Here is a 17,494-nt window from a genome sequence, read left to right on the forward strand (position 1 = left end):
TAAACTTATTTGGTAGACCAATGTTTGTACTTTGTTATGATTTACTTGAACTTGTTTGTGGTTGTGTGACTATGATCACGTGTTTGTTGGCATATAGCAATTTTGTAAACTGATATTGGGTTATTGGAATGAAAACTTGATGCCTTTTCACTATTATATGATGTGTTAATCTCTATGTGTTATAGTTATGCTTGTTGCAAAGTGAAAGTTACAGCAGGAAATCAGTTATGACCACTTTTGGTAGAACGGCCATATCTGGAGTTTTGTTTGGTCTTTTGACCTAATTCCAGTTGGAGGTGAAACTTAACTCATGGGGCTACATTTTATATTTTATGAGATGTTCCCAGTTCGTCCATCTTGAGCCACATTTTCGTGCTCCAAGTTTGTACACAGATTCTGGAAAAATCTGTCTAACAACCCAAAAACAAGATTGACATGTTTTAAGCTTACCCGACCATTTGTAATTCATAGTGATAAATAAGTTGTGATTAAAGGATAGAAAATGAATTTAGAAATATATGTATACCTATGCATACAAACGAGGCCTTATTACACTAAGTAACTTAAATGAACACGTGTGAGATCGAAAGTTGTGAGTCGGGTCTATGCCATATAATCCTATATACGAATGACTAAACTATGTTCTCCTTTGTAGAGACATGGCACCACGAAGGACAGGTGAAGAAACGAATGCTGAGGCTAGGCGCCAGGAGGAAGAGGCCCGAAGGAGGACCGAGCTAGCCGACCTCATTTCTCAACAAATCAACTCCGTTATGCCAGCCATTGCTACTCGAATTGCGGAGAGTGTGACCGCCACACTTAACACGGCCCAAAGGCAAGATGGAGGAGGTAATGTGAATGATAGAAATGCTTACAAGACTTTCACTTCGTGCAACCCTAAGGAATTCTATTGGACAGAAGGTCCTGTTGGTTTGCTCACATGGTTCCAAAGCATGGAGGCCATCTTGAACATCATTGATTGTGCACCGGCCGATCGTGTCAAGTTTGTTGCTAGCAAGCTCCAAGAAAGGGCACTCGCTTGGTGGAACGTCCAAGTCACTACGAGGGGTCAAGCCGTCATGAATGCCTTGACTTGGGAGCAGCTCAAAGAAGAGATGAAGCGAGAGTATTGTCCTAGGCCAGCCGTGCAAAAGTTGGAGATAGAATTCTGGAATCATGCTATGAAAGGAATGGAGTTGGAGACATATGCAATTCATTTCCACGAGTTGTGTGTGCTAGTGCCTGACATGGTGAACACTGAATCCAAGAAGGTTGAGAGGTTTATTTATGGGTTGGTACCGGAAGTAAGGTTGATGGTCACGGCAGCAAACCCCACTACACTTGAAGAAGCAATAAGTTTGTCGACAAGATTGGTTAATGATTTGGTTAGAACCGGGAAATACTCGCGAGGCAAGTCAAGCTCAAGACAAGTAGGAGGAAACCGATTCGGTGGTCGAAAGGGTAATGGGCCGGATAAGAGACAAAAGGTAGCGAGAAACTATAGTGTTGTTGATGCCAACCCCAACCCAAACGGTCACATGCCACTAAGGTGTAACCGTTGTGGCAACCCCCATCGAGGAGAGTGCAAGTAGTGCACAACTTGTGACAGATATGGACACCTTGCTGCCTATTGTCGAAGTGGAGCAAGAGTTGGAGGAAATCCCGGAGCATGTCGTGAATGTGGAGCTATGGATCATTGGAGGAACACTTGCCCTAGGTTGGGACGAGCTCAAGGAGGTCGTCGAAACATGAACAATAACCGTGGGAATTTTTGAAATGTTGTCAACCGTGGGAATCAAGCAAATCAAGGAAACAATAGGAACCAAGTGAACCGAGGTAATGGAGGAAATCGAGCAAACAATGGGAATCAAGGTAACAACGTGAATCGAGGAAATCAAGGAGGTCAAGCAAGAGGACGAGTATATGCAATGGGAGCAAATGAGGCACGTGATGACCCTAATGTCATCGTAGGTACGTTTCCCTTAAATAATGTTTATGCCTCTATGCTATTTGATTCTGGAGCCAAATGAAGTTTTATTTCTTTTGAATTAAGGAAATGATTAATAAGAAACCTAGTGAGCTTGAGGAAACCTACTATGTTGAATATGCTAATGGAAACGAGTATGAAACTAGGGAAATTATATTTGATTGTAAGTTAACTTTAGACGAGAAAGATTATAGTATAGACTTGATTCCCATTGAGATAGGAAGTTTTGATGTGATAGTAGGAATGGATTGGTTGTCTAAAATGCGTGCTGAAATACTTTGCCATGAAAAGGTCATTAAAATTCCCTTAGATAATGATGAAGTGCTTATAATACAAGGCCATAGGGCCGGAGTCTAACCCAAGATAGTGTCATCTATGAAAGTAAGGAAATATTTACGTAAAGAATATCACACATACTTGGCACAAGTGGTGGATAAGCAAGTAAAAAGTAAGGACCCTCAAAAGGTCATGGTGGTTAGGGACTTTCTAGATGTGTTCCCTGACAAACTACCTGGACTTCCACCCACGAGGCAGGTGGAGTTTACGATTGATTTAGTTCCCAAGGCAGCGCCCGTAGCTAAAGCACCATATAGGTTAGCGCCCTCCGAAATGCGAGAACTTTCTGAGCAATTGCAAGAATTGCTTGATAAAGGTTTAATCCAACCTAGTTCTTCGCCATGGGGTGCTCCAATTCTTTTTGTCAAGAAGAAGGATGGATCTTTGAGGATGTGCAAAGATTATAGGGAGTTGAATAAATTGACGATCAAGAATAGATATCCGCTGCCGCGAATAGACGATTTGTTCGATCAACTTCAAGGAGCGTCGCATTTCTCGAAAATCAATCTTAGATCCGGCTATCATCAATTGAGGGTACGAGAAGAAGATGTACCTAAAACGGTTTTTAGAACGCGCTATGGGCATTACGAGTTTCTGGTGCTGCCATTTGGTCTATGCACCTGCCGTTTTCATGGATTTAATGAATCGAATTTGTAGGCCATACTTGGACAAATTCATGATAATATTCATTGATGACATTCTGATATACTCTAGAAGTAAGGACGAACATGAGAAACATCTGAGAATAATCTTGCAGTTACTTAGAGACGAAAAGCTATACGCTAAGTTTTCTAAGTGTGAATTTTGGTTGCAACAAGTCCAATTTCTTGGACACATCGTGAACGAAGAAGGAATCCATGTAGATCCGGCTAAGATAGAAGCGATCAAGAAATGGGAGACGCCTAAGACACATACGGAAGTGCGTAGGTTTCTAGGTTTAGCGGGCTATTATAGGAGGTTCATCCAAGGATTCTCTAAAATTGCGGTGCCTTTGACCCAATTGACCCAAAAGTTGAGAGAATTCGAATGGGGTGAGGAACAAGAGCAAGCGTTTCAAACGCTTAAGAACATGTTGTGTGAAGCACCAATACTAGCCTTGCCGGATGGAATGGAAGGATTTGTAGTATATTGTGATGCGTCGAATAAAGGACTTGGATGTATGCTTATGCAAAGAGACAAGGTCATTGCCTATGCATCTAGACAATTGAAGCCACATGAGAAGAATTATTCAACACACGATTTGGAGTTGGGAGCCGTGGTATTTGCCTTGAAGATATGGCAACATTATCTCTATGGCACTAAATGCACCATATTCACCGACCATAAGAGCTTGCAACACATCTTTGATCAAAAGATGTTGAACATGAGGCAAAGGAGATGGATGGAGTTGCTAAATGACTATGAGTGTGAGATAAAGTATCATCCGGGGAAGGCAAACGTCGTTGCCGATGCACTTAGTAGGAAGGTGAATACTAAATTGCCAAGAGCAAGAATTAGCCACTTACAAGTAAGAATGTCTCTAAGAGATCGTTTCTTAGAAGACCAAGCAAAGGCCTTTGAAGGGAAGAACATTAAGGATGAAGCATTGTGTGGTATGGAAATGAGGTTTGACAAGGATGATGAAGGTCTCTTATACTTCAAGGGAAGAGCTTGGGTACCGAAAGTGAATGGTTTAAGATATGTACTTATAAATGAGGCTCATAATACGAAGTATTCAATTCATCCGGGCGCGGATAAGATGTATCAAGGCCTAAGAAGGGATTTTTGTGGCCTGGAATGAAAGGAGATGTAGCTCGATATGTGAGCCGATGCATGACTTGTGCGATGGTCAAAGCTAAGCACCAAAAGCCATCTGGTCTTTTAAAGCAGCTAGAAATTCCCGAATGGAAGTGGGAGCAAATAGCAATGGACCTAGTGACGAAATTGCCTCGAACAAAGAAAGGTCATGATGCTATATGGGTGATTGTTGATCGTCTTACGAAATCAGCCCATTTCATTCCCATCAAAGAAGATTAGAACACCGAGCGTCTAGCTCGCTTGTACGTTGAGAAGATGGTAACATTACATGGCGTGCCTTTGTCTACAATATCCGATCGGGATGGTAGATTTACCTCGCGTTTTCGGGGTCATGTGCAAGAGGCAATGGGCACAACATTAGAACTAAGCACAGCTTACCACCCTCAAACGGATGGACAAAGTGAGCGAACGATACAAACGTTGGAGGATATGTTAAGAGCTTGTGCATTAGAATTTAGTGGAAGTTGGGATGAACACTTGCCATATGCTGAATTTACTTACAATAATAGCTATCACTCTAGCATACAATGTGCACCGTTTGAAGCTTTATATGGTCGCAAGTGTAGATCTCCTATGTGTTGGATAGAGATGGGTGAAAGAAGTCTAGCTACCATCGATTTTGTCCAAGAAACAACGGACAAGGTAGCTATCATTAAAGAAAAGCTCAAAGCCGTGACAGATTGGCAAAAGAGTTATGCGGATCAAAGAAGAAAGCCATTAGAATTTGAAGTTGGCGACAAAGTGCTCTTAAAGGTGTTGCCATGGAAAGGAACCGTGAGATTCGGTAAAAGGGGAAAGTTGAGTCCTCGATACATTGGGCCATTTGAAATTGTGGCTAGAATAGGCCCCGTAGCCTATAAGTTGAAGTTACCCCAAGAATTGGGAGATGTTCATGACACATTCCACGTGTCAAACTTGAAGAAATGTTTAGCGGATGATTCGAAAGTAGCCACACTCGAGGAATTACGAGTGGAAGATAAGCTCCAATTCCGAGAGGAGCCCATAGAAGTTCTCGATCGCGATGAGAAGCGTCTTAAGAGAAGCAAGATCCCTATCGTGAAAGTTAGATGGGATACAAAACGCGGACCCGAATTTACGTGGGAACGCGAGGACTTCATACGTGAGAAATATCCGCACTTACTCCCCGAGCAAACTCAAATTCCAGGACGGAATTCTTCTAAGGGGGTAAGGATGTAACAACCTTACTTTTTAAATATTATATACGTGCTAGTTAGGTTGTCTATGTTCCCGCAAGCCATAGTTATACTTGAAGCTAGATAATGCCCCTATATTAGCAATCTAGAGCTATTGTTAATGTTAAATTCAATTTGATAAAATGTCATTGAACAAAAATTTTAATTAGTATTTAACCAACTTATAAATAATAATATAAGTTTCACAAGTTGAGCTAGTGATTATAATGTAAATGCCCAACAATTTAACCATCAAGCCATCTAAATGATATTTGATCATGGAAATAGTATGAACACCTTGAAATAACTGTAAGTTCTTTATGTACATAAAAGGCTTGAATAATAATAAGAATATGTATGTATGTTTAATATAAATACAAGAATTACAACCAATGAGCCATGTAGTAAACTTAAAACACAAAAATACATATACATATACATATATACACATGATATATATACATATGCATATACTAGGATAAATAATCCACTAACATTACAAATAAACACAATATACTATTACAAACTATATACTTACAACCTATACATATATACAAATATACCTACAACATTTATAAAAAAAAAAAGGAAAACCCTCCAAATACCCCTAAAGAGGCTGGCCCCCCTTCACACACACACACTCCACATTTTGAATTTTTAATCCTTCCAATTCACCCTTGAAACTCACACAAAACACACTCTTCACTTTCTACACACACCAACTTTATTTTCTCTCTCAAAAACTCTTCTCCCCTCCCTCTCTTCTTCTTGAATTCGGCCAGCCAAAGAACAAAGGAAAGACAAAGCAAAACTCATCTAAACACTTGTTAATAATAAGGGTTTAGGTTAGATTAAGCAAGGGTTATTGTAAGCATAGTTTAAGGGTTGTATTAAGGCTTGAATAAGGGTTGTTGGAGGCTTCATAGGTCACGAGTTTTCTGCACTTTTTCATCAACAAAAATGTGGTAATCAAGGGTATATATTTTCATCTCTTTACTAGATTAATCTTGTTCTTGTTTATATTAAAAAGGTTTTATCAAAAGGATATGTTTTCTTTATGTTTTCTTTTGAATATACACTTGATGAGGGCAAAGTTGATAGAATCTTTCTTTCCATGCTCATGCATGTTGAATCCATTAAGAAAGATCTAAGGATTCAACTAGTTTAAGACCGAAAAGTGTAGATATAAATTATATAAATTTTAAAATGATTGTTCCTTTGAAAGATGGTCATATTTATATATATATTGAATTTATATTTTCTGGAAAATTTCATGAAAAGATGTATTTGATGTTGTCTTGATAGATCCATAAAAGTTTGCATCAAAAAGTGTGGTTATATAATGATAGTTTATAAAGAGACTTTTTGCATGAAAAGATGAATATGTTTCTATATGATTTTTATACATATTTTTCTGGAAATGTTCATAAAAAGAATATTTTTATATTGTTGAATGAAAGTATGATGAAGATTTATTGTCAAAATATTAAGATAATTGCATGTTTTTTAGATTTAAGAAAGTTGGATCTTTTGTTGGATTATGAGATGAAGCTAGGCTTGTCATAAGTGAAAAATATGTTAATCTTGATGTTAAATATTCTGCAAAAATTTACAAAATGTCAAGGATATAAAGCTTAAATCAAAACTTGTTAAAATATGCTTGAAATCGTAAACCGAAAGCTTGCAAAAATGAATTTTGAGCACACACATGCACCATAATCTTTTGAGCAAGAAAATATAATGAACCTACTGGAAATAATGTGTTTCAAAAGTATAAAAGTCAAGTCATTTGATGCATGGCAATAACAAGCTCAAGAATCACCTTTTCGGGTCAAATAATCACTAACCGAAAGCACAAAATTACACATATCACACCACTAGCACTCTCACGACTTGAACCATCAAAATATGATGCACTTTCTGGAAAAAATGAAACAAGAGCAAAAAATCCTTTTTGAAGTACCTAAATTGCTTAAGAAATGAGGCTTAAAACGTTATTTCGGTAAACGATTTTTATGCTTAAAAGTCCTTAAATTACAAAGACACAAGAGAGGTTGAATTGATATAAATTTTTATTGATATAAGTTGCCTAAAAGGCCTGGGATTTTTGGACAAAAACTTTTGTGGTGATTTGTAAGAATTTCTATAATTTAATGAATTAAATTGGTAATTAAAAGGTATAAAAATTAATTAATAAAATGTGTAAATTATGAATCTGATCAAAACTACATAACTAATAATAAAAGTGACCAAAACCTACTGGGAAAAAATAATTATGAGCAAAGGAACAAGAACTATACAATTTAAAAGTAAATTATTCAGTAAAAATCACTAATTAATCATTATTAGTAAATAAATAGAAATAATGCACAAATAATGTATAAATCATAATATTACAAATAAAAAGGCTTAAAGATCAGTAAATAATCCATATATAGTTATCTATGAATTTTAGAGATAATTTAAGGACTTAATAATAATTATAAGGAATTATTTAACTAATAAATCAATAAATTAAATAAATAAATAATTAAATAATATTAAATTAAATAAATAATTATAAATCAATAAAAGATATCAACATTAATATTATAAGAACACAAATTTCAAATGTTTTTATTAAACAAAGTATGCAATGGAAAATATATATAAAATAAAGTTAAACTACCGAAATTTCAATAAACGTACAAAAAACTTGTAAATGACCTTGATCACCGAATAATTTCCAACCAAAAGAGATGAACAACATAATGTACTTGAATACCATAATTAAAAAACAACCAAAGATGGGCACTACTAGCGTACATCTCATGATCTAGTTTACTAGTTCATGCAACACACACTTACGTTGTGTATATTTTTGAATACCATGGTTTAGGCTTGCTTAAGGGGCGACACCACTAGGCACTCTCCACGCGTTTGAACAGCTCTCTATCACTCTCAAAACAAGTGAGTCATAGCCCCCTTTCAAACTACTTTATGTGTTTAATTATCGGGGTGAAAAGTATGATATATAAATGAAATTTGCTTTTTTATATATACATATATAAAATGATTTTTATAATATAATTATGAAATGAAGTTATATCGTATGTTAAATGTGACAAATGTTATATGATGAGCTTGTGTTCTGTCAACCCGTTTTCTTTCAGTACACTATTATTTACTCTGAAAGCGGGGGCCTGTAGTTAGATAGTTGCGCAACTAGAATTCGTCCACCCACCCGGAGCGTAACGGTGGAAGTTTGGTTGCCTTTGTGACGACCCTCTCTTCCAGTCTGACCGGAGCGGTGCTTTAGCTACCTTTAAATTAAATGGTCATCTACATGGGGCGACCCTACTTATAATTAAAGCACTTGATTGACAGCTTGTGCTATGAAATGAATTAAAATGTTGTTTGGACATGAAAATGGTAGTAGTAGTGGCTCAAGCATCTTACTCATCAAAAGTTATTGAAATTATGCCCGTGTGACCAAATGAAATTTGATATATTGAATATGCCCTCGTGGTTAAATGATATTGATGTTAATATGAATAAATATTATGAATTGAAGATACATTTTAGAAATGAATATTTGAAAGAATACTTGAAGGTTTTTATGACTTATTATCTGGGATATGGTTGGAATATAAATTGGTTGTTAGTTAAAAACTTATGAACTCACTCAACTCTCGTAGTTGACACTTTTTTTTCATGCTTTTCAGGTTTAGAGCATTAGGTTCGTAGCTTGGACCGCCTCATGGATTGTACGTGCTTGTTATTCGGTGGACTTGTAATGCGAACTATTCGTTTTTCATTTATGGATTATGGTTATGTAATGGATTCTAAAACGTCATCTTGAACTTGTTGTCTTTGATTTCGAATGATATTTAGAACTTGATGTTGATGTTTTATCTTTAAATCTTTTGTACCATGTCGTTCTATGACACTTCAAGTTTCCGCCTTTGTCGGGGTGTTACACAGTGTCCCAACCAGATAGCACTCACTGCTACGGAGATTGAAAGCTTACCAGATGTTGATACTGAAGAAGGTGAACCAGTGTACGACGAAGATGAAAGTGCAGAAACATATGTTGGTGCAGATGTTGGGGAAATGCTGGTATTCAGAAGAGTGATGCATGCTAATGAGGTTGTAACTGATGTTGCCCAAAAAGAAAATATCTTCCATTCCAGATGTACTGTTAAAAACAAGGTATGTGATTTGATCATTGATGGTGGAAGTTGTGCTAATGCTGCTTCAATTTATCTGGTAGAAAAACTGGAGTTACCTACCACAAAACACCCTCGTCCATACAAATTGCAATGGCTCAATGAAGGATCTGAGGTAAAGGTTAACCAACAAGTTACTATTCCTTTTTCCATTGGATCTGTTTATGAAGATAAAATTGTTTGTGATGTTGTTCCTATGGATGCTTGTCATATTTTGTTAGGTAGGCCATGGTTATTTGATAATTATGTATTTCATAATGGTCGTGCAAATTTTTATTCATTGTTTGTAAGTGGTAAGAAAGTCACTCTGACTTCTTTGAAACCCAACGAGTTATTGAAAATTACTAAGAAAGACTAGCCAAGCAAGTCTTTGTTTATGTCCCAAACTGAAGTTGAAAAAGAGTTAACTGGAGGCTCTCCAGTTATGATGTTATTGGTGATTGAACGTACTGAAGACAAGGAGTTCACTGGAGTCTCTAGTCTCCTGAAGTCTTTACTGAAGGAATTCACTGATGTATTCCTAGAAGACATACCTGAAGGATTGCCGCCAGTAAGAGGTATTGAACACAAGATTTACCTGGTTCCAGGGTCAGTTCTTCCAAACAAAGCTGCTTACAGATGTTCGCCAACTGAAGCAAAAGAGTTGCAAAGACAAGTAGATGAGTTGGTTGCCAAAGGTTATGTGAGAGCCAATATGAGTCCTTGCTCAGGTCCAGCTCTCCTGGTCCCAAAAAAAGATGGTTCGATGAGAATGTGTGTTGATAGTAGAACCATAAATAATATAACTATTAAGTATAGATATCCCATTCCTAGATTGGATGATATGCTTGATGAGTTACATGACTCCAGTGTGTTTTTTAAAATTGATCTCAGAAGTGGTTATCACCAGATCAGAATGAAAGATGGAGATGAGTGGAAGACTGCTTTCAAAATCAAAGGAGGCCTTTATGAATGGTTAGTAATGCCTTTTGGTTTATCTAATGCTCCCAGTACTTTCATGAGACTGATGAATGAAGTTCTCACACCACTTATTGGTCAGTTTGTTGTTGTTTACTTTGATGATATTCTGGTATATTCAAAATCTGAAGCTGAACATGTTAATCATCTGAGAAGTGTGTTTGTTTTACTGAAAAGACACCAATTGTATGGTAAAGTGGAGAAATGTGATTTTATGGTAGAAAGTGTAATATTTATTGGTTATGTGGTGTCAAAAGAAGGTATTTCCATGGATCATTCAAAGGTGGAAGCCATTAGATCATGGCCAGTTCCTACTACACTCACTGAAGTAAGAAGTTTTCATGGACTGACATCTTTTTATAGAAGGTTTATCAAGAATTTCTCTACAGAAGTGGCTCCAATCACTGATTGTCTGAAGAAAGGTGTATTTGACTGGCCAAATTCAGCTCAGTTAGCATTTGAATCACTGAAGGAAAAGCTCAGTTCAGCTCCAGTATTATATTTGCCAGATTTCGATCAGTTGTTTGAGTTAGAATGTGACGCCAGTGGTGTGGGTTTTGGTGCAGTTCTGGTGCACCAGTGGCATATTTCAGTGAAAAACTTAATTGTTCAAAACTGAAGTATAACACTTATGACAAAGAATTTTATGCAATTATTCGTGCTATTACTCACTGGTCACATTATCTAAAGCCAAAACAGTTTGTTTTATTTTCTGACCACGAAGCACTAAAGTTCATTAATGGTCAACACAAGCTTAATGCTAGACATGCAAAATGGGTGAAATTTTTGCAATCTTATTCATTTGTTTCAAAACATAAGGTTGTAGTGGCTAATGTTGTTGCTGATGCACTCTACAGACGATACTAATTATTGTCTATTCTGGAAGCAAGAGTTCTTGGATTTTTTTTCATTAAGGAGTTGTACATTGCTGATCCAGACTTTTCTGATCGTCTCACTAAAGCTTACCAGAAAGGACCATTTGTTGTTCAGGATGGTTTCTTGTTTAAAAGTGGTAAGTTGTGTATCCCATGAGGTTCCATCAGAGATTTACTAATAAGGGAGGCACATGGAGGAGGTTTGGCTGGCCATTTTGGCATTAACAAGACTGGAGAGATCCTCACTGAACACTTCTACTGGCCGAGTTTAATGAAGTTTGTTCAGAATTTTATCACTCGCTGTCTAACTTTTCACAAGGGTTTGTATACTCCTCTTCCAGTTCAAAGTCAACCATGGGAAGATCTTAGTATGGATTTTATTGTTGCACTGCCTAGAACTCAAAGGGGTAAAGATGCAATAATAGTGGTTGTTGATCGTTTTTTGAAGATGGCTCATTTTATTCCTGGCAATAATACAAATGATGCTTCCAGTTCAGCAGTAGCGAATTTCCTTAGCGAATTTAAGGAAATTGTTCGCTTGCGTGGGATTCCAAAGACAATTGCATCAGATAGAGATGTGAAATTTCTGAGTTATTTCTGGAAGACATTATGGAGATTGATGGGTACCAGATTGATGTTCAGTACATCTCATCATCCTCAGACTGATGGATAAACTGAAGTCACAAACAAAACAATTGGTATGTTGTTGAGAACACTAGTGAAGAAGACGTTGAAAGATTGGGATCTGATGCTTGCTCATGCAGAGTTTGCCTTCAATAGAGCTCCAAATTATTCTACCAGTAAATCCCCATTTGAAATATGTTATGGTGTCAATCCACCGACTCCCATTGATTTGATTCCATTTTCGATTGAACCAAAAGCAAGTATTGAAGCTGAAGCCAGAGCAAAAGAAATTAAGAAAATTCACTAGGAAGTGAAGGCCAGAATTGAGAAGACAAATGTTGAATACAAGGCAAGAGCAAATAAGCATAGAAAACAGTCCAGTTTTGCTCCAGGTGATTTAGTTTTGGTGCATCTGAGAAAAGAAAGGTTTCCATCCAGAAGAAAGAACAAGTTAATGCCCAAAGCTGAAGGACCATTCTAGATTCTGGAGAGATATGGTGATAATGCTTACAAAGTATAGCTACCTGGAGAAATGGCAGTTTCAGGTAATTTTAATGTTGGAGATCTGATGCCTTATCTGGAAGATGAGTACCTCGAGGACTTGAGGACAAGTCCTTTTTCAGAAGGGGAGAATGATGCGGAAATGACCAGATTCGCTGAACTGACTGTTACCAATGAGCTGAGCAGATCAACTGAAGTGACTAGGATTTCTGAGGGAAAAGAAGATTCAGAAATGAAGTTATCTTCTGAGCTGGAGTCCATTTCTGAGCTGGTGCAGAATTCTGAGCCCTTGATGCCATCTGAACAAGCCATGCTAATTCTGCCAGCGATAGCCCATTTCAGACAAGTATTCACTGAACAAGCTCAGCCTCCAATTGTAACACTTCTCCGGTGGCAAGAAGCTCCAGATACCACCCTCAGAAAACCATCAGAGAAAGTCTCCACTGAAGTGCTCCAATCCACTAAAGCTCCCTAGTGCAAGTTCCAGTCTTTAGATGGATGCTCCAGATTTATGTCCTCATTGGAGGTCCAGATTTCTGCTCTCCAGTTGCCTTAATAAAGTTTGCTTTTGACGCATTCTTACGGGACCCAATAAAGGAAGAATGACAGCTATCAGAGAAGAAGACAAGAAAGGAATTAGTGGCCACATTATTTCTAATGGTATTATGGGCCCTTTTGCAAAGGAACCTTTCTAGAAGCTTATTATGTCTATTTCCCATTGGCTAATAAATTAGTGGTTGTCCTTTGCACATGACAGCATTTTATTATTTCATTATTATTTTGATAACTCTTAGGAAATAGTTTTATCTATAAATAGAGGTTGTATTTCTCATTGTAACCAGAATATGTTGTTAAATGAAATTAATAGAGCAATCTCTATTTCTTATCCAAAATCTTCATTTACCTTTAGAGATCTTTGATCTTGGTGGTTTGAAGTGATTCATTTATCTATATTTGTGATGGTTTGTCCTTTATTAAATATAGTGGTGAGATCTTAAATCTTCGATTCCTTTATCTGTGTTTGTGGTGGCTAGACCTTTATAAAACATAGCGGTGGGTTGGAGTTTTTCCTTTTATCCTTGATTCGGGTGGCTTGGCCTTTACGAATCTTGGTGGTGGATTCTTTTATCTATCCTTTTATTTATTGTCTTATTTTGTTGTTTATTTCATACAATCCAGAAAATACCAAAATTATCTAATTCCATTTTGTTTAATTTCCGCTGTGCTTGAGTTATTGCGTGTTTTTACGCATCAAAAATGCTTTACAAAGCTTATTGAGTTTCAATAATAAATATAATTGACAAGGTGAATCATTAAAATTTGCTAAACAAAAAAAATCAATGCGAAAAGAATATGAACTTACGAGCCAACAAGAATAAGAGAAGAAGAAAAACTTAAACAAATATTAAGTTGTGAAGAGTTTCTTGGGTGTACGTGGCGAAGGTTTCAAAGAAGCAGAACAAGAAGTAACTAAATATTGTCAGAGGACTATTATTTACATATACTCAAGGTGAGTATACAAACTATTATTGTCAGAGGCGAAGGGAATAGGGGACAGGGGGTGCTCAGCCACCCCCAATAAACCTAGTTGCAATGTATTTTAATAGCCCATTCCAATTATAATATGTCTCAGCCCCTGCCAATCAACATTCGATACCTCATAGATTCAATTGCTAAACAAGATAAAAAAAAAACCCTCAAAGATTCAAGGAACAAGGAAACCACCAAGGTTCAAAGACATGTAGCAAAGTTTCACACTCTGTAAACACATTCATGGTTCCCTTTCTCTCTCTCTTGTTCTTTTTCCTTTAATCGATTATGTATATTAATTTTTAAATAAAAGTAGGATTTACCTGATTAGGATTAAAAATTGTAGGAAATAGCAAATAATATAAGTAATCGATTTGGATGTTTTGTTTTCTTTACTCCGAGACAGTGACGGTTCTTAAGTAATGGCGGAAGAAGAAGAATCTCATATATTGAGTTAATATATAAGAGTTAATTTATTGTAGACTGTAAAGTTAAATGAGGAATACAATAAATATCTTGTTTGTATATGCAAGTGGTGTCAACTTATAATCCTGGATCCGCCTCTGAATTTATTGTATATGCGAAAGAAATATATGTCAGATATTTTTATAATGTGATAATTTGTTAATAGTTGCCATATACGATCTACACGACAAGTTGAGAATATAATTGTATTGAAAATGATTGTTTTAAATTATATGGCATAATCGGCCAATTAGTTGTGAAGTAGGTTGATATTGCTGTTAAAACCGTTCTGACGATGGGGCTATCGTTTAATCCGTTGTGACGATGGGGCTATCGTTAAAGCCGATGTGACGATGTGGGTATCGTTAAAGGCGTTGTGACAATTGGGCTATTCTTAAAGCCGTTGTGATGATTGGGCTAGCCGTCGAAAGCAATTAGGCTATCGTGAAAGCCGTTGAAAACGATTGGGCTATCGTGAAAGCCGTTGTCATATGATGAGATAAGTTAGACGTGGGGCCACGGTGAGGTTAATTTCGACATGAGTGGTTATGTTTTTTTAATTTCTATGTCAATTTCTAGATAATCAATTATGTGATGATTATGTGTTGATTAGTATAAAAGGTTGATATAATGTTTGTATAGTGATATATAGAAATAAACGGTTTATATTTGTTTCAATTATATAATACTAGTTTATATACTCACTAAGCGTAAAGCTTACCCCGTTCTTATTTACCATTTTGTAGGTAAATTATGAGAAAAGATGCTTGAGATGTTTGCAAGCATGAAAAGAATGGAACTTGTACCAGTAATAGGTTTTGATTAGATGTACAAGTAGTTCTTTAGACGTTTGGTTTGATATCGATGCCCACCCATTTCTGTAAAAAGAAATGAATATACATTGTTTTATAAAGTTATAAATTTATTTGAAATAAAAGAACTAAAAGAATATGTGTTTTATTAAAACGAAAAAATATGATGTAAATGATGTCAAAATGTTTAAAATTAAGATAAAAATGGTTGGGTGTTACAAATGTGCTAATTTTTTTTTATGTTTATTTGTATATTTAGTTGTGTTTTATGTTATGGATTTATATTGTTTTATTTATATAAATATAATACTTCTAATTAATAACAAAGCGGAAAAAATAAATAAATAAATCATTAATTGAAAGTGCCCACATAGCGCAAGTCGCTTCACCCTTTAAAATTCACTCATTTTCACAATTTTGAGGGGTAACTCTTTTCTAACCTATATACCACATGACGCATGTCGCCCCTCTCTCCCCCATCACCACTCCTCTTAGTCTTAAAAATGCTCTCGTCCTACGTATAATCACGTCTGAAAAACCGCACCCATCTTGTCACTGCCAAGTTTCTAAAAAGCCTCAACGTCTTTGCTTGCTCATCATTCCATGTGCTCGCTCCATTGATGTTGTGTGCAGTACCGGCTCCAAATTTTTGGTGGACTTAAAGAAGATCAATTTTGGGGCCTAGCTTATTAGCATATAAAATAAAGTAAACAAAGAAAAAAAAACTTATCCAATAATAAATACTAACTTTTGAGCATAGAAACGTTCAACATGTACTATAATGGATGATAGTAATTTCCACTAGATGAGTCATAATTCATAAATAAACCAAAATAGTTGTTTTTATCTCAAAAGGAACAAATCAAAATTAGCAATAAGAACAAGAATGATTTTTTGGAGCATCAGAACATCATTGAATAAACTTACCCAATAATATATACAAATTTTTGAACATAAGAACGTTGAAGATCGATGTCTCTTTGATTTTACCATACATATTGAATGTTGCCATCATATCTTGAAAGAGAATCGATATTGTTTACTTCGCAAGTATGTTACGACTTTTTTAAGCAATTGTGATACGAAATTGCCCCTGGGTTACCCTGAACTCAGTTCAGACCGAGTCAGCTTGGACTCAGCTCAGACCATGATAATGATTCCCCCGATGACACACTTTGGGAAGATGATTGGTGATCCTATCTGCCCCTTAGGATTCACCTTACATAAGTGGGAAGACTGAAATGTGGGGGAAGTTTCAAGATCATCTCGCAAATTCGTCCAATCTGGGTCAGCTTGGAAGAAGAGTAAGCTTGGGACTACTAGTCTGGGTCAGCTTGCACAGAGTCAGCTTAGAACTGAGCCATCTTGGGATTTTCAAACACTTATTCTGTTTTGATGCTTTCAATAACCAGGTCAAGTCATGTGATTAGCACGTGTGTGTGGCTGTTCTAGATGATTCTGAATAAGGATAAGAATTCAGTTGTGTGTTTTTGTCTTGTTTTGGTGACACCTGATCGTGGTAGAAGAGGAATACAAGTGGGGACTAGAGAGAGAACCTCCATTACCCTACAACTACAGATTATGTTTTCTATTCTTATTGGTTAATTTATAACAACCTTGTACTAGTTGTCTAGGGTAGAATATCCCTTGTCTCTTGTATATCCTCTATAAATAGAGGCCGCCTTTTATTGTAAAAATCAGAGTGTGTTTATGAAAGTTTGATAGAGCTGAATTCTTTTCATTTTAAAAATCTTCTTTACCTTTATAGATCTTTGATCTTGGTTGTGTGAAGTGGTCCCTTTATCAGTAATCTTGGTGGCTTTGCCTTTATAGATTATTGTGGTGAGATCTTAAAAATCTTCATTACTTTTATCTGTATTTGTGATGGCTCAGCCTTTATCAAATATAGTGGTGGTTTTGGAGTGTTTCTTATATTTCATTCTGGTGGTTCAGTCCTTTACAAGTCAAGTATTAAATTCTTATCTATCCTTGTTAATTTGTTCTTGTTTCAGTTTATTTCCACTGTTTCGTTGTTGTTGTACTATTTGTTCTTATAGTCAGCTTGGGTGTATTTTGTCTTAAAATTCCAGAAATTTCCTACAAAAATAGCTTATATTCCGTTGTACTTGTGTTTTGTGAGTTGACTCAGTCTGACTCTGAGTATTTCAGCTCAATTTCACATCAGATTGGTATCAGAGCCAAGTTCATA

General features: G+C 36.3%; 1 protein-coding gene across 1 annotated transcript; it reads left to right on the forward strand.

Annotated features, from left to right (window-relative positions):
- The first annotated feature begins 659 nt into the window (after nt 1-659).
- On the forward strand, nt 660-1,592 carry LOC122587753. The gene has a single exon (XM_043759920.1). The coding sequence runs from the start codon at nt 660-662 to the stop codon at nt 1,590-1,592; it is 933 nt and encodes a 310-aa protein (XP_043615855.1).
- Nucleotides 1,593-17,494: the final 15,902 nt, after the last annotated feature.

Source organism: Erigeron canadensis, chromosome 2, assembly GCF_010389155.1.
Source record: "Erigeron canadensis isolate Cc75 chromosome 2, C_canadensis_v1, whole genome shotgun sequence".
NCBI lineage: Eukaryota > Viridiplantae > Streptophyta > Magnoliopsida > Asterales > Asteraceae > Erigeron > Erigeron canadensis.

Coding starts and splice junctions, on each gene's coding strand:
- LOC122587753 (XM_043759920.1), top strand. CDS start 660: ATGGCACCACGAAGGACAGGTGAAGAAACGAATGCTGAGGCTAGGCGC.